This window comes from Acartia tonsa, chromosome 10, assembly GCF_053477335.1.
Source record: "Acartia tonsa isolate MP-2025a chromosome 10, ASM5347733v1, whole genome shotgun sequence".
NCBI lineage: Eukaryota > Metazoa > Arthropoda > Copepoda > Calanoida > Acartiidae > Acartia > Acartia tonsa.
In genome coordinates, this window is record NC_137269.1 from 46,624,707 (window position 1) to 46,643,435 (window position 18,729).

The window sequence follows — 18,729 nt, forward strand, 5'->3', positions numbered from 1 at the left end:
AAATATTCAATTTTTAAGAGTCTCAGGCTTTGGGTACTGGCGTAAAGGGAATGTGCACGAATTCAGCGGGTTCTGACTGACTTTGGGTACTAGCGCATCAATGCCCCGCTAACTAGCTGAGTTAATTTTGAATATTGCAGACAGAAAAATTTGTTATTGATGGCTGGTTTTAACAAATATTTTTTCCCAAGAAAATGTCATTTCATGTATAGAAACTCTACTGTGATATTTATGTATTAAAAATCTAAGAACCCCTAGAATTTAGGTAGCAGTTAAAAATATATGAGAAGGGTTGACAAATTTCTAAACAAGATTTTTCTAGTGATTAATTACAGAATGTTTACTACATTGTGATGTATTGATAATTTAATTTTCAAGTAAATTATTTTTTCTTAGAACTAATTTTGTTTCAAATTATATTACCATGATCCCTTTACAATTTTGGTCATATTTTTTGGATGAATCTGGTTTTCATTGCTTTTCAGCTAAAACTCTTAAATTGAATTAGTTGTTCATTGTCCCCTCCCTTACTCCCTGATTGCATTGGTTGACTTTAAATTACCCAATAGAATGGTTGCACAAGACGGTTGCGATGGGGAAGATACAGTTATTTAACCCTTTCTCCCTCTAGGGTTTTACTCTAATCTCATATTCATTAGACAAATTTATATCTGCGCGCTGTATATAGGCTAGAAAAGTATTTCAAGTGTAGGGGCTTCAGATTTTTTGTTTCAGGAGCTGGTATTATCATTAAATCCTCTAATTACTTATCAAATTAATTAGAGGATTTTTTCATTCGGTTAATAGAAAAGAATTGCAGACATTGTGTGATATCTTGCGGATATGGACTAATTCTATATTTTCTTTGCTTTCACGTTTTTAAACACTTGACCTCTACAGAAATGGATATATTATTTCTTGGATCTTACAACAGATTTTAATGTTTTCTATTAAAGTGAAACACGCAGTGGGTTAAAATAACGATTTCTACTTCCACTCTTTTTACCCCATCCCCTTCACTCCTACTGGATAAACGATCTGACCAATAAATGACCGGGGAAGTTGCAACCTTATTTGCGATTTCTCCCCTGTCATAATATCCACGTATATTCTACAAAAGCCTTTTTTTCTTTCGATCATTAAGTTTATCCGAACTAACACACTAGAAAAGAAAAGTAGTTTGGTAACTATTTAACCTCTTATTAGCACAAAAAGCGTTTAGCCTTTTAGGAACTTAACAATGAATCTGACTAAGAAGGGATATGCTATTGGAAGAAAACTATTTTACTGTGATTATTTGGCGGCTTTTTCATTCAAATATTCAAAGAAGTTATGTTAGGCCTGAAAGTAATCGATATTTTAAACTCGTATTATCACTGAAACAAGGGGAGGGGGTTATCAATGCTTAAGAGTGGTGTTAAAAAATTGCGTGTTCGCACGTTTTTGACCAATTGTTTGACTTTTGAGTGGTTAGGTGGACATTTCAGGGGGGATTCGACCCCCTGACTCTAAAAATGCACCCTTTTGTTTTCTGTAATACACCCCCTCGATCTGGACCAGAAGGGTGTCAAAAATTTCCCCTCTTACAAAACCCGGTGCACGCCACTGTTTAGAATTCTATTATTCTTGGCAATTTTTTTTTCTTTGTATGGAACATCCCCCACGTGGCAATGAATGAATCGAATGCATCATTCATATAAACGGGCCAAGGATATATTTATGTTTAAACCTATTTTTACAAGGAAAAATACAAACAAAGCCACTAAAATCTTATAAGTCTAATTCTATTTATTCGCTAGAATTCTTAAACACATGATGATCAAATTGTAAATTCTTTATAACAGAGTTGCTTCGCTTATTAAATTAAATCATATTGTCTTAGAAATCATCATTTAAAAATCTTATATACATACATATATGATTAAGTAAGACTAGTACCAAAGGACGTGTAGACTTTCTCAAGATACTTAAAGGGTTGCTATTGCTTTTTAACTTGTATCTTGTTGTTATAGGAATCCTAATTCAGATTTTAAAGATAATTCGAACATGCCTAAAGTACAGAGCTAAGCGGAAATTATTGATCGAACCTATATGTAAACAAGGATGACATCATACATAAGTAGTTAAGCACAAAAAAAATCATTAAAGCACATGTTCAGTTTCATAAAGAAAAGAAAGATAATATCTGCAAAAACTCAAGGAAAATCACTAAAATGGTGTGTCATATATCTTCAATATCAGTCGAAATAGGATTTCCCCGCAAAGCGTTACGGACTGACGGACAGAAAAAGTGAATTTTAGAGTAGGTTCCGTTTCAAAAAAACTTCTCTTTTCAAAACTAGTAGAATCTTCTCTATTGGCCATTTATACATTTTAGTGTAAAAATAATGACCCACAGCATAAGCTAGATGAAAGAATAAATAAATTACAGCCCAAAAATAAAATGGTTTACAGTTTACTGGATAAATGATTGGACCAACTATAGATCAGGGATCTAAAGGGATAAGACAATGGCCTATAAATTGTTTTACATTGTTGTGTTGATACACTGAATTACCCCTCATAGAGATTAAAATTGGTGGTTGAAACGTTTAAACAACGAACTTAATGAATCAACCAATTAAAATTCACTTAAGTCTCCAAAGTTGTCAAGACAATGATTAAGATAACTATCATAAAACTATATACTATAGTAATAAACAGTCCATTGCCAGCTCTCCTCTAACTATAAATCCCTATAAAAAAGTAACCGGTTGTCTTTCTCTGTTTGCAGCGAAAGATCTTACTAACCGCTGGACCTAAAAGGTTATCCTATATGATCCTTCCTAGAGTTCCAGAGAAGGTTTAAAGCTATTTTAGAAAACCTATGAAATGATTCACAAACAAGGACAAGGCTGTTCATAAGAAGCGCAGCATTGAATGTTAACAATAGCTTAATTTTAAAAACAGAAAGTAGTTTAATCAAGAAAATATAGTACAATTAAATAAATAAGCTTTTAAATGTTTTTCAATAATAATAGCGGCTTTTATACAAGATTAATTTAGATAATATTTAGTATATTGTATAATTATCGTATTGTCCGCGGATAGTAAAATAAAAAAGAATAGTGTAAAATTCCTTCCTGTTGGCCCCAAGAGACAAAAGGCCCAGTCTAAAAAGAAAGAGCTCAATTTTATTTTTTTTTCGTGTAAGACAAACAATGAGTTACTTTGACATTTATTTGATAAACCTGATAAACTGTTTTTAGGACCAGTGTGAATCCAGCGGTAACGGAGCCGCGATGAAAAATACAATACTTTTATAACCTGAAATTTGAGCATCTATTTAGTAGATCTAGATCCAAATATATAGCATCAATGCTTAAATGAAAGAATGATCCTTTGATATGACATTGATTCTTTTACAGCTATGCAGTGGTCATACCATGTTGCTTAAAAATTCCATTCAGTTTATTTACATAATGCTTCCCGGAAATGGAGAACTCAATCGGCTGTGTGGCAAGTTACAAACCAAAGCCATACTACTTTATACATATAACTAGCGGATTCGACCCTGGCCTCTAGGGGCTTTTCCCCCAAGAGGTAATTAAAAAAAAGCTGCTACCACTAATTTCAAATGATTTTTAAAAAATTGTGGGGGAGATTTTTTTGTGTTTGGGGGGGGGGGGCTAATAGCTTAAAACCACCACAGGACTAGTAGATTTATTCCCTGCAGAGTAGAATCCAATTGGTTCAGTGGTTACCGAGATCCTAAGCTTCAGACGGACAGACTTTGTGTTATAGATAGGATGAAATAGTCTTGATGCTATTTCAATATTGTGACGTCAATTATGTGTCATTGATAACCACCTACTTACGTTTTAAAAAATAGCCTAAAACCGTTGCAGTGGTCCTTGAGATCATAGAGACAAACAAAAACCTTAAATTTTTATATAATAGAATTGTGGTATCCGCCTAGGTTAAATGGCAGACACCAGAGTTCAAATGACTACGGCAGTGCGAACAGACGTGGACACCTATACTATAGAGAAGCTACGCTTCTCTAGCAATCACTAAATAATAAACAGAGTCTATTCAGTTGTTCCTTTATTCAGGGTCTAAGGTTTACTAAAGTTATATACAACAAACAATAAATACACAGATAGGAATAAGTAATCATAAACAGAATCAATATAATACATATACAATAGTCAGTTTGGGCAATAATGATCCCCCATCCCTGGAAAGGGTGGGGGGAATTAACAATACAGCTTAACCATAATAAGGCTGTCAAAATCTATCATTAATTTTAGGTATAGGGAGGGGGTCGGCAGACCCCTTCCCCAGGACTCGGGGGAGGGCCCTCGGCCCTTCCCCGAACCCAGGTCAGGGTTGCCATAGGCATGGCTCACGGTTGCCGAATACCACAACTCTCCCCTCGGAAGGCTGGGAGGGGGTTTCCCTGCCAACTTCCGACAGTGGTTGAGGCCTTCGGCCCGCTCCTTAGGGCTAATTTATATACAAGCGATAATGATTCAATGGAATCCTAGTGGTGATTTTCAGGGCTGATGGGCCCCCAACGTGGGATAGAAGGTAGAGGCTGGCTTTTGTTGGACACGTAGCTCGGCGCCAGCAGGTGTCAGGTTGGCGTGGGGCACAGCCGCTGCGGGGCCGGTCAGTAACGGGGCATTCTGGTTGTTGTTGGCAGCGGCTGGGGCACTGGCTACCAGGTTGACCGTCTGGGCAACAGCCTGGCCTCCCGAGGGGCCGCGGGGCTTTCCAGAGTGTGGCCCAGGCCTGCCTGGGCGGTCATTCCCACTATCGGCTGATTGCATGGATACCATTTCCTCGGCTGCTTCCCAGCTGATAGGAATGGCATCCCAGTCTACTGAAAAGTCCCGGGACTTGGCATGGGTGAGCCTGGCTCTGGCCAAGGCCTTGCGATACAAGGTTGGGTGGTACAGGAATACTTGTGACATCGCGTTCATGGCGGCCCGTACACCTCCTTGTGCGGCTGCCAGGGAAATGATGGTTAAGTCTCCCAGCAGCTTGAGGATCAACAACAGCAGACACAGTATGGCTGCGCCATCTCCCCACTCGTGAATAGCCTGTCTGAACCCAGCCCAGACATCCAGGGTTGCTTCTCCTTCCTCCGCCAGTCGGTCAATATCATAGGACACGATCCCATGGTCTCTGGTGGCTGAACAGCTACCTTGCTGGACGCATGAACCATGCGACAGGCCGGTCAGCATGGCGGCCTTATACGCTGGGAACGCTAGCAGCTGCTGCCAGTCGTTCAGCTCAGCCTGCGAATACAAGCCTCCCGAACTGAAGTCATCCAAGGGCTCTGTCAGCAGCTGCTTGGGTGTATCCAGCGGGGGCGGCCTCTTCTTAGGTGCGGGGGTTAGCTCTATCCATCCTTCCTCAGTGTGTACAGTTAGGGGGTAGGTGGAGGAGCAGGGAATTTTGGTGGCGTGGCCGCTATACACCTTTGTCACGGCATCTACAAATCCTGTGGGCTCCACCGGCACCTTGTCCCAACATTCATTGCTCTCCCTGACAACATATTTATTGCGTTGGCAGGTAAGCTGGAGCAATACATCCCCCCTCAACACAGAGAACGTGCTCCCCTGGACACGCACCGGATGGGCCAGGTCTAGCTGCTGGAGCTTCCAGCAATTGGCCGCTACTTCTTCTGCTGCGGTGCTTCTCATTCGAGTTTCCAGGGCAAATCCGATGTAACCTGCATGTATCTGGGCCTGCAGGGGGACATCCACGTCCCTGGCCGATACTCTGGGCAGCGCTGCCGCGGCCGGGTCGGCTGCCACGAACAATGCTGGGTGGTTGGTGGCATGGGCCTCAAAGTCGCAGTTCACTATTGAGGTGGGGGTAGTCATGTTGATGAAGAATTGGGCTTGATGGTCAACCAGAAACGCATCCATCACCAGGCTAGGCTGGAGGCTGCGGATCAGCCTCAAGGGGCAATCTCTCCCCAGGTGGTCCCACACGTAGGTGGCCTCTCCAGTGATGCAGGACAGCTCGGAATGGGGACACTCTAGGGTCAGGTGGTCAGACTGGGACTCCACCCGTCCATTCTCGACTACATAGGTCTCTTCCTTGACCAGCAGCCGTCGCTCCTGGAGTACTAATTCATTGCTGTACAGCTGGCCCTCGAAATGGACGTCCTCCCCTTCACAACCCACCCCCTCGGGGCTGTTGACCAAGGCGCCCACCATATCGAGGGTGAAGAACAGGGGATGGTTCAGCTGAAACGTCAATGGCTGGGTCTTGCCTGGCAGAGTGTAGACTCGGTTCCTGGCCAGGTCTCGGCACGTTTCTGGATCAATCTTGGTTGGCCGCATGAGGGTGGGGACCGAGGTCACCTTGAGGTGGCCCCATACTCCACACCTAAATGTCCACTGGGACACTGTGAGTTGACAGCTATATCCCGTTGTCTCCCTAATCTTGACTTGCTGCAGGACATGTATCTCATGGCCCAAGGGCACCTCCTGGTGTAGCGGCTCCTTGCTACACATCTGCTCCTTGTTGTAGGCGGTGACATGGGTGGGGTTGGCACAGTCCCACCCTACGAGGACATAGCTAGTTGTAGGCCACACAGCTGCGAGCAGTAGGCCCCACAGGACCATCCACCAGTGTGAGAATCTACCAGACAGCCATCAACCTCGTGCACGCATCTGGGGATCCTCGGCTCGGGCCACGGCTGCTTCTTGGGGCTGGACACTGCTAGGCTGCTCCTGGCTAGATATAAATTTCCATTGAGCGTTATCTTTGGGTGCCCGGGGCATCCCGATACCCTCCCCAATGACAGACTGACAGGCGACTGGCGCCTGCCTGGGTGTCGGCTCCCCTAGCCCCCAGGGGTCCCTTCCCTTGTCCATGGCATGCCCAGTGGCATGGGGCTGGAGTGCGTGTGGCACAGGCTCGCCCTGTATTACATCCCTCCCCTGCCCTAGGAACTCAGGTGCATGTGGCACAGGCAAGTCCTTATAATCCCAAATTTCAATCTCCCCAGCCTCTGGTGCGGGAGGCACAGGCAAGGCTGGAGGGTTACAATACTTTGGATACAATACATTTGTCAAATTTAACTTATCCTGGCTCAGTTGGGAATGGTGGGCAGCTGGGTTCCCTCTGCTGGCAGGGGGCGCTGGATGGTGTATGGCTGGGCTCTCCCTGCTGGCTGGTGGCGCTGGCTGATGGATAGCTGGACCCTCCCTGCGGGCTGGTGGCGCTGGCTGACTGGGGGTGACGGATGTCACCCCTCCCTCTGGGGCTGCTGGCTCGTTCCAGGATCCAGGTATCTCGGTGGCGGCGACGGTTGTCGCCCCAGGCACCAGGGTGGGGGCGCTGGATAGCACCCCCCAGTCATCGCAGGTGGCGGCGGCGGTTGCCGCCCCAGACATCAGCTTGGGGGTGCGGGGGCGCACCTCTCGTCCTTCCCAGGTGGCGGCGCCGGATGGCGCCCCATACATCGACTCCGATGCGCTGGCTAGCGCCTCTTGCCTCTCTCGCTCAGCGGCCGCCAGGGCCTCCCCGTACACTGTCTCAGTGGCGCTGGGTAGCGCCCCTCCACTCTTGCTGGGTAGACTCAGTCTGGCAGGCCCCATCATGTTGAGGCTGAAGGGTTGAGGCCTCAGGACTTCTGGCTCTGCAATGTTGGTGGGCTGCACGAACTCCGGTCCCAAGTGGTTGAGGCTGAAGCCCAGGCCAACCCGGTTGGGTTCAGCCGCTCCTCCCAGCACGTTGATCCTAGCTGGGATGGTTCCAAACTGCGGCATTCCTTCGGCTCGGCCCGTTGCGTTGGGGGCGGCTGCTTGCTGGAGTGTTGCTGGGGGCGCGCTCCCTTCCATGTTGGCTACTCTGCTGGGCTTTCCTGAGGGAGCGCCCTTGTCAGCGACGCGTCTCCGGCCGGCTACCTGGTCCCAGTCAGCCTTGCACTCGGCCGCCGTATGGCCTGCGTAATGGCAACGGTCACATTTGGCAGGACGGTCACGGCGTGGCTGGGTGCGTCTCTCTTCTAGGCTGACCTCCATAGGCGTAGGACAGTCTCGGACTCGGTGGCCCTTCCCATGGCAGCGATAGCAGCGGCCTGGAATCTTGTCATCTGGGGCGACCTTCCCCATCTGGTGGAGACCCGGAGCCAAGGCGCCAATCTCCATTGGCTCCGACTCATCATATTGGGGCAACTGGACGCTGGCCGATCCCGTGAGCCCGTCGGTGGCGTCCACTAGGCACACACCCTCCTTCAGCTGCTTGGTGATCATGGTCACGGTAAACATGGCTCGCCTCGTGTACTCAGGTACCGAGGCGATCTCATGACCCATCATTTCACGTTTCACATTAGCGTTACGAATGCCACGATTTAATTCGTCTATCAATAACTCAAGGTCCTCGTGGCTATAGGCCTCCCTATACAATGCACACTTTGTGGATATGTATGCTTGTATAGGTTCTGTCGAGTGCTGCCTATAATCTCTGAAGGCTTGCTTCAGGGTCTGAGATTCATAGGCTGGACGAAATAACATTTCACACTCGGCCTTGACTTGTTCGTATGTCAAGGCTTGGCCTGCCTCGCCAAACAGATGAGAGGCCATCTCCGCCGCTTGCCCCGCCAGGGATAGTAAAAGGGCGTTGCGGCGATTTAGTGTGTCATGGGGGGGCACACGGTAAGCCGCCCATGACTTTTCTAATCTCGGATTGCTTGGGCGGTCCTCGGTACTCCGGCAGGTTACTCAGCATCAGCTTGCGGTACTCGGCTGGAGCCGGCTGGGGATCATCCTGGAGCCATCCTTGGAGCTGGTCGCCTCCTTGCGCTTGTGGCTGCTCCATCGGGTCAGAGGTTCAGCGGCGGGACACGAAGTTTTAAGTCAATACTATAAGTGGTTTACACTTGAGGCTTTCTAGCCTAGCAGCCAACACTGTTTATCACTAGGTTGGTAGTTTAACTACAAAGATTTAAATTAGGTGTACCTAGAGTACTTGTCACTAGCTTCTGAGTTGTAGAGTAGGCTGGTAGGTGTAGATAGTTGTTGAGGGTCTGAACTGCTGTCAGGAACTGATTTGGTTTTCCTTATCACACTATAGATAGGAGGGAGGAGCTTGCAAGTCTTTTTTTCTAAAAATATCTCTGTTGGATGCTATGGAGTAGCTCCGCTCCTGCGTGTGTGTGTGTGTGAAATCTCCTTTCCTTGCAACGCGCCTACGCGCCGTCAGATTTGCGCACACAGGTAAAACGCGCACCTATCCCTCAATCTGCTCTCTCATTGGTCCGCTTTGTCTTATTCGTCCGTTGAATTTTTTGTGCGTCCCAAGCTCTGCTGCGCGACCCGTAAATGGCGCTCTGTTCTCCCGGTCGCTATCTCCACACCGTGGGCGGACTTATTCAAGTGTGGGTAGGAGGGGGAGCGCGTGAGGGGACAGGGTAAAACCGTCCGTTCCCCCCTATGAAGAGGGGGGGTGCTGTAGGTTTGAAGTAACTGGGTGGTGAGGTAATTGTGCCTTTTCCTTAATCCTGAGCTTATTGTTATGTCACCTCAATTGTATTTGCTTCAATTTATGGTGGGCCCCTCCCCTTCCGTTGGGGTAAGGGGTGTATTTGTTGTGCTGAAGGCTTGGGGGGTTAGATTGTTTATCAATGCATTGTTATATTACATCTAGGTTCTATTTTTGGCTTTATCACAATACACAACAAATTTGTTTACCAAGCCTTGCTCATAAATCTATTGTTCAGCTTTCACACTAGGGTGGTAATCCCTAAAATGTGATATAATATCTGTTTTCTAGATGGGTGGCTGCGCTGTAGCCTCTCAGGATACTTGGAGTTAACGTAGTTTTTCTTCTGCTTGGTACACTACACTCGTATTTTCGCTCACAGCTCGCAGCTATTTGGCTTGTTTCAGCCTGTCGGCGGCAGGGAATGTCCCGTCCTGCAGCGCCGTGTATCCGAATCCGGCTGGTGGCGGCAGGGAATGTCCCTTCCTGCAGCGCCGCTGGTTCGGATCCTGCTATCTCTTGCAGTAAATGTTGGCCTATTTTCAGCCGTTTGCACTTATTTGGCCTGTTTCAGCCCATCCGCAGGCCTGTTTCAGCCCTTGAGCGCTCAATCAAGTCAAGTTTCGCTGCTCTCCGCAGTCTCTCGTCCGATTTCGCTACTCTCCGCAGCTCGGGTTCCGCCACACTTAGTGGTCTTTCGCTAGGTTTCGCTTCCACAACTGCCGGATACAGAGTTAGACCTTGCTATCCAGGGTGGGTAATTCAGGTTGCTTGTGTCAGTTTTGCCAGTTTCACTGCTGGGAGTACCTTAGCCTCAGCTGCGCGTCTGCTCTACACTTGTGGTTTGCCATAATCTCACACAGCTGTCACCAAAAGTTGTGGTATCCGCCTAGGTTAAATGGCAGACACCAGAGTTCAAATGACTACGGCAGTGCGAACAGACGTGGACACCTATACTATAGAGAAGCTACGCTTCTCTAGCAATCACTAAATAATAAACAGAGTCTATTCAGTTGTTCCTTTATTCAGGGTCTAAGGTTTACTAAAGTTATATACAACAAACTATAAATACACAGATAGGAATAAGTAATCATAAACAGAATCAATATAATACATATACAATAGTCAGTTTGGGCAATAATGATCCCCCATCCCTGGAAAGGGTGGGGGGAATTAACAATACAGCTTAACCATAATAAGGCTGTCAAAATCTATCATTAATTTTAGGTATAGGGAGGGGGTCGGCAGACCTCTTCCCCAGGACTCGGGGGAGGGCCCTCGGCCCTTCCCCGAACCCAGGTCAGGGTTGCCATAGGCATGGCTCACGGTTGCCGAATACCACAGAATGATATGGTCTTCATTCCATTCGAACGTAATTTTTAAAAGCGAAGCTTTTCTATAATTAGGGTCGGTCCGTACGTTACAGTTGGCTCTTTTCGTTAATTTAAACAGGTTAGAATTGTGATATAGATTTCAAAATTTGCATGCTGATTCCTATAACAGTCAGGCATGACTTAGAAAGCTCAGCAACTCTATAATCGTTACCAGAAAGTTCGGTCCGACCATTAAAAACAAGCTGATTTTTTACTTTTTTGACAGCAAATTTTTAAATGTTTAAATCATTCTATTCATCTGTTTTTTTTAATACTGATTCCTATTACAACAAGGTATAGTGTTGTAAGCGAAGCATCTCTATAATCAAGTCCTAAATACGCCAGTATGTCCTTAAACAGTAACATGTATTTAATCAGTTTTGCATCAAATTTACTTATAATTTTGCATAGACATATGCATTAATATTCAGTTTATTCAGTTCTTACACTCTACAAAGTTAATGCCCATTTGTCCTTTCATTTTAGAGCTTCGCTTTTATGGATGTTGTAATCCTTGTTATTTCATTTTTTGCCTCGCTGTTTAGGACAAACTTACAATTCCAGGGAGGGAGAAGACATTATATATAAAAGTAACAAGAACATTGTCTGTCTGTGTGTATGTTCCGAAGGATCTCGCTAATAGCTGAACTAAAATACTTTTCTTTAATCTTGATTGGTTGGTTCAAACTATCTCTGTCAATAATTTTGATGTAGAGTGATCTGATTTTGTTTATCATCAACAAAAGACAAACTTCAATTTGTCGTTCATTGTCTTATCCCTTCAGATCCCTGTATAATTTACTGCAGCTATATAAAGCTAAACATTTGAAGGGGAAATAAGAACATCAAACAAATCCAAAAATATTATCTTACATTACAATACAAAATCTGCAACAAAAAATAACAACAAAGAGTTTTACTTTATGTTTTACTTCTTTTTGTTTTTATTGTAATATGATGTTTATAAATAGTGAAATATAATAAAAATTGCTAATTGTAGCTAAAATCAAAACGTTATAATTATTGATTACTCAATTTAACTTAAGTAATAAAATTGTTATATTTAATCAGTTTAAACTTACCAAAGCATTTGATAATACAAAAAATGTGACAATAAAATCTAATTTCAATTTATAAATTAGGTTTTTCCCTTTAGAATATCGTCCAACGAAAACTTTTCCATATGTTAATGTGATTAGCTAGTGTCTAAAAACTAAACCCTCACACAACTTATTTTTTATATTAATAAAAAAAATAGGGTTGGGAGTTTTTTTTCTAATTCCCGCGGTAGCCCCAGTACCCAGTGTAACCTAACCTAACCTGACCTAAAGTAATAAACAAAAATCTTAACCTATTCCCCCCACCCCCTCCAACCCCCAATACTAAAAAAATAAATTAGAAAAAACTAAGGGGTCGAGAGTGTTTCCAGTATGTCCAATTCCTGTGGTACCTTAATCCTTCGGGGCTATCCAGTTCCCATTATAACCTAAAACCTTACCTTAACCTTAACTAGAACAAAAAACACCCACCCTACTTTCTTTCAATTGCGAAGCCCAAATTGTGTCAAAAATGATCCATGTGATGTCATAAAAATGAGGGATTATCCATCTCTTTTTTAGGGGTTTTCTTTCCCACTTCTCCTCTCATTCCCCCTGTTTTATGACGTCACATGGATAATTTTTGACACAATTTGGTCTTTGTCTTTCAATTTCATTTGAACATAAGGGGTAGGGGAGGGGTAGTTGTTGCTCAACTAGGCTCTTTGCTGGTAAACGGCTATTAGCTTGCTATTGTTAATCGAATGACCTAAATGACCTTGTTTTATTTTACTTTCTGTACTGTACTTTTTCTTTTGTACATTAAGAAGAAGCCAATTCTGGTTTCAAGAATTTCTGAATATATCTAAAGTTTTGTGGACGTTTGCGCTAACAAAAGAAGAATTCCATGTAACTCTGGGCCAACTACAACACGACTGAACAATTATGTCATTTTTAGCAGCGCATCTTACCCTTTATTTCCTTATTTGGGCGATATTCGATATACGATTATCTGGAAGTCAGAGCATCATTTACTTGTAATGGGATGCAAAAATGTTTTTTAGGGTAACATCCAAACAGACATCAAACCTTTTGATTGCACGACTTTTGTATGTGGATCTGTGTATGGTAATTAGTTGCGTCTGTTTATGACAATTTCATTCCCTATTAGTGTTACATGCCAGTGATATCAGCAGTGTATACCATTTTTAACGTCCCTAATGTGACACGAACCTGACAGCACGTACCATTTACGCTAATGCCGCGGGTTAGGAGCGCATCTACATAACTTATTTTTGAACAAAAGGCTAATCACAAATTTCATTTTGAATTAAGTCTATATCCTGCAAAATTGGGCATTATAAGGGCAACCTATGAATTAGGAATCATTGATAACGCAGACCATCTAATCTTCAATTTAAAAGTTTGAATAAATGAAGACGAAGAAAGTTCCTCAAAAAAATTCTGACGTCATAAAAGTGAGAGATTAGGAGAGGAGGAGTGAGAAAGAAAACCCTAAAAGGAGATGAATAATCCCTCATTTTTCTTGACGTCAAAAGACTTTCGTCTGAAATATACTTGTACAAGTTTTAATATTTAATTTCTAAAGCATTTGATGTTGTCATTTTGGACTCTAAAAGTCACAAAACTGTATTGGATGTTATACTGGCAATTGAAAGCAATTATTTAGAAGCTCCCTTCTAAAACAACTTGTCTAAGTGAGAGGGGGGAGGGGGTGGTAAAACAAATTGGATAAAGTAGGTAATTCAATACAATACAAAGTTAGGAGCTTTGTGTGTTCTGTATCTTGTATCAGAGATACAGTGATAGGATAATAGATAATAATTCAATACAATACAAAGTTAGGAGCTTTGTGTGTTCTGTATCTTGTATCAGAGATACAGTGATAGGATAATAGATAATAATTCAATACAATACAAAGTTAGGAGCTTTGTGTGTTCTGTATCTTGTATCAGAGATACAGTGATAGGATAATAGATAATAATTCAATACAATACAAAGTTAGGAGCTTTGTGTGTTCTGTATCTTGTATCAGAGATACAGTGATAGGATAATAGATAATAATTCAATACAATACAAAGTTAGGAGCTTTGTGTGTTCTGTATCTTGTATCAGAGATACAGTGATAGGATAATAGATAATAATTCAATACAATACAAAGTTAGGAGCTTTGTGTGTTCTGTATCTTGTATCAGAGATACAGTGATAGGATAATAGATAATAATTCAATACAATACAAAGTTAGGAGCTTTGTGTGTTCTGTATCTTGTATCAGAGATACAGTGATAGGATAATAGATAATAATTCAATACAATACAAAGTTAGGAGCTTTGTGTGTTCTGTATCTTGTATCAGAGATACAGTGATAGGATAATAGATAATAATTCAATACAATACAAAATTACTAGCAGCTACACCCCTACAGGCCTCTAGTGGCATTTAAGGAGGGAGGAGTTAAATTTGATACCCTCTCCTAAAATAGTATTAAAAAAACCTTCCTTGGAAATATGAGAAGCTCCAATGTAAAGGAGAATCCTTTCGGTTCAGCGGTTAACGAGATCCTTCGGTACAACCAAACAAACAGACAGACATACATCCTGTAACTTTATTATGAGGATAAGAACAGTAAACGCCTATCAATGAGTTTCAGTACAATAACTTTAGTTTTGCCTGACTGATCAAAGTCTCCAGACAGACCTGGCTTTTTCCTTATATTTTTTTTCAAGTTTTTACTTTTGCTTGCATTGATTTGTGTGCGTTGCATACAAATTATTTATTTAGCTCAAAACAAAATATTTAATTGGTCTAGTAAGTGTCTAAAATAGTTTTATCATTTGATGAAATTCTTCAATCGACTAAAAAATTTAAATTCATAATACCTTTTTTTAATTAGCAGAAAATTATGTCATTAGACTTTTAGGATGGGGGGAGGGGGAGGGCGGGGGGTTTGAGCGTCTAAAACATTTTTAAATCTTTAAGTTGTACAGCTTTAAATTACAGACAGACGGATGGACGGAGCTAAAGGACATAATTCGAGTTATATGGTAGCCGCAAGAAATTTCAATAAGTGTGTCTTTTAAATTATTAAGAAAACACAGTTTAATATTTAAACTTATATTTTAATTTACAATATTATTAGATAATTTATTTAAAATATCTCTTAAATTTAATGAATAATGTTGTTCTTTTTTTTTATAATATTACATTTTTAATCTATAAATATTATTTTATTTGTTTAAAATTTTAATACAGAAAGACAATTAGTTTAGAAATTCAAACTAAAGTTAGTTTTAACGGTTCCAGGACAAACTCAAGAGTGACAAACGTCAGAGTGTCTAAAATATTAAGTTAATTAATTATTTCTATACAGTTTAGGTTAGGTTAAGATATGAATATTCAAAAAAGCCGCCCACAGTGGTTAAAAATTTTAAAAACCTATAGAATGGTTTAAAATAGGTTAGGTTAGGTCCACTCTGACGTTTGTTACTCCTGTCCTAGGATCTTATTAATTATATACATTTTAATAAATACAATAATAAAATACTTTTCATTTTGAAAGGCAAGCAAAAAAAGATGCCAAATACAAGATATAATTTTTATATTAATGGAATCAAAGAATATGAATTAACCCATGCATCATATTTGGCAAAGCGTTTTCACATTTGCATCTATTTCTCAGTTTTTTTGGTCGTTTTGTATAAATACTTAATGCTTTGGCATATTACTCTTTGTTACTATTTATATTACCTAGCGGCTACGCCCTAGAGCCCTCTTGGAAAATTAAGGTAAGTAGGGAAAGGGGATAATTTCTTTACTCGTAATTTTAGCCTTAAACGAATTATCAGATATTTTTAGGGAGGTTTTTTTTATGGATGAAGTAACCCTCTATTTTATCGTTATAACCCTTCCCTAGACCTATACGAAGCTTTACTGGAAAGGAGAACCTTATCGGTCCAGCGTTGAACAAGATCCTTTACTACACACACAGACATCCTTTTCAGACCTTTGTTGCTTAGACAGATGCACATTATTTTCTTACAACATTTTTTCTCGAAATCCTTTTTTTTAATCATTATGAAATAGTAACAGGATATCTGTGTGTCTGTGTTGGAGGATCTTGATAATCGCTGAACCGATATGGTTCTCCTTTACAATGTAGCTTCTAAAAGGTTTTGTGAAGGTTAATGACTATTTTGGGGGAGGGTACCAGGCGGCACCAGTGTTGTAGAAACATGAAAAAGAAACCTTAACCTAGAAAAATAATTTGTCAAATTAGAAATTTAAAGTGTCACTAGAGGCCTCTAGGGGCGTATTCGCTAATATTAAAAACAATGCTAGGATTATATATTTGATTGTATAATTATGGTCTGATGAAGGTACAGTTGTTGATTACCGCGCTCATTTGACTAAAATAAAAAAAATTGTTATCTTTCGCATCGTATTAAAAAAAGGTTTCCGCGAATTAAATGAACAATTATAAGATTAAAACCAGTTTCCCATGTTAGCCCAATGTCCCCTCCCTCCCTGCAGATAACTGCAAAAATCGTAGAATGCCCAATATTCAACTATGGATGCGAATTCGTCACATAGTAAATAATTAACATTCAGGCCGCCTGCAGAATTTGCAGCTGCCGAAACTTGAACCTTTCCAATATCATTTTGTTGTAAGATAATATAAAAAAATCTTCCAACAAAATGGGATAAATTGTTTTTTTTTTTCAATGCATAAAAAAGATATATTTCAATAAAATGACGTTTTTTCAATTTTACACAACAATACATAAATTTAAATTTTAATTTTCTGCTCTATAAGACATAAATATTGAAATAGTTTGTTGTTTTAAAAATGAAAACACGTACTAAATTAACTTATTTTGTAGGTACCTTTCTAGAATTCTTAATTTCTTATTACTTATTCAAGATGTAGAACAAACAAAGAATCATAAGAAATTTAATTGTTACCTTTGATAAAAAAAAAGATAAATAAATATGATGATAAAATGGAAGAGATAAAAAGAAAAAGAAAAGGGGTGGTTTTCCTAATTTTGCCTAGTCGAGCATAGAAAGAACCCTACCCCCCCTATTTAACAATAAATTCAAAATACGGAGGGAAGGGTGGATTTTTGTTGGTATGTTTATTTCTTTAGGTTTGATTAAATATAAAAAAAATATAATGATACCCAAAGATTAAAAAAAAAAATTCTTATTTGTTGGCTTAACAACTTTTTGTACTTTTAATCCCTAGGAAAACGGTTATATTTGGCGTTGTCGCAATCGATAAAAGATAACAAGGATGACAACACATCCATAAAAGCGAAGCTCTGAAACGGTAGGACAAAAGGACATTAACACTTGTAGAGTGTCAGAACTGAATAATCAGAATACAAATGTATAAGAGTCCAAGCAAAATTGTAAGTAAATTTCTTGAAAAATTACTTGATGCAGGTAATGTTTAAGGACATACTTACATTTTTAGGACTTGATTATAGAGTTGCTTCGCTTTAAAAAAAATAAACATACAAACCTATAATATAAAGTACAAATGGCAGCATTGTTTTCAAATGTAATTTCTGGAACTTTATACTCGGGGTTTATAGACATCTTGAACACGTAGGTACCTAAAAAAATCAATTTAAAATTAAACAAGGATGACAACATGTAAAAAAAGCAAAGCTCTTAAACGGTAGGTACAGCTAACATTTGTAGAGTGTCTGAATTACAGTATTAAAAATTATTATGTAATTGAAACATCATCGTTTATAATACGATAATAGTTATTTATCGCATAGTAATATAAACAGCTTTTCGCGGATATCAAAATAAAAAATCAATAATATTTTTTCATCGCATTGTATTTTAGACAACTTTCCGTGAATATCAAAATAAATTCATAATCAGAGCTAATAAAACTGGTATAAACTTGTGATTTTTATTTTAATATTCGTGGAAAATTGCCTGTCCTTCGATATATGATTTTTCAGTATGGCTGTAAACCGGTTCTAATCCAGTAGAAATTAACCGGTTTGAAGTCATACTTGAAAAAGAATTGATAACATTACTTCTTTGCTATCAAATACTTTCCTAAAGTTAAAAATACGCGAACTCTTAAATGTGAAAACTAAACGTCATGTTCTTGCGCTTTTGATTATGATTAATTTGATGATTGAACTAATATGTTATTAGCAAAAGAGGAGAAACAAATAGTTAATTAATTCAAGTCAAAATCGTGCAAGCTATCAAAATTTTTATTAAAACAGCAAGTTTTATTCAAAACTATTAAAATTACTATCGGCTACGCCCCTAGAGCTCTAGGGGCACTTGAGGTAGGAGGGGGAAAAGTGGACCTCATCCCATTTTAAATTTGAGTTTCAAAAGAGTAAATTTTTTGGGGGGGTAGGGGGTGAAGACACCTTCCCCAAAAAATAGTTTAAACCCTTCCCAGGATCTATAAGAAGCATTATTGTAAAGGAGAACAATATCGGTTCAGCGGTTAGCGAGATCCTTAGGGCCAGACAAAAAACGCCTACTACTTTATATAATAGGATATTAAGTTGTAATTACCTAGTTCTAATTCTGTAACATCTATCCACTGGCAGTCAATATTGTAATAATAAATATCCTTACAACCAGGAGTAATTCCCTGAAAAAAAGAAATATTCTATAAGTTTTTAGCAAGAATATAAAATGTTATTTTAGATTTAATAATTTTACAAACAGAATAGTTGCAATTGTTTTAAAAACGTTGAACGAGATTAACAATTGAAAAAAGTAAACTAATTAGTAACTAGTTACATGAACTAGGACCTTGC

The 18,729-nt window shown here is 40.3% G+C and overlaps 1 protein-coding gene across 3 annotated transcripts in view; it reads right to left on the reverse strand.

The window, feature by feature from the left end:
- Window positions 1-15,018: 15,018 nt before the first annotated feature.
- The window catches only part of LOC145330181 (lysyl oxidase homolog 2-like), a 58,736-nt gene continuing 55,025 nt past the window's right edge, over window positions 15,019-18,729 (reverse strand). For all 3 annotated transcript variants that reach the window (XM_080174780.1, XM_080174779.1, XM_080174777.1), the window contains 3 exons: window positions 18,482-18,560; window positions 17,445-17,538; window positions 15,019-16,326 (listed from right to left, as the gene is read on the reverse strand). In XM_080174780.1, coding sequence (XP_080030906.1) covers window positions 16,281-16,326; window positions 17,445-17,538; window positions 18,482-18,560 — 219 coding nt within the window. In that variant the 3' untranslated portion in view covers window positions 15,019-16,280. The remainder of the gene's footprint in view (window positions 16,327-17,444; window positions 17,539-18,481; window positions 18,561-18,729) is intronic.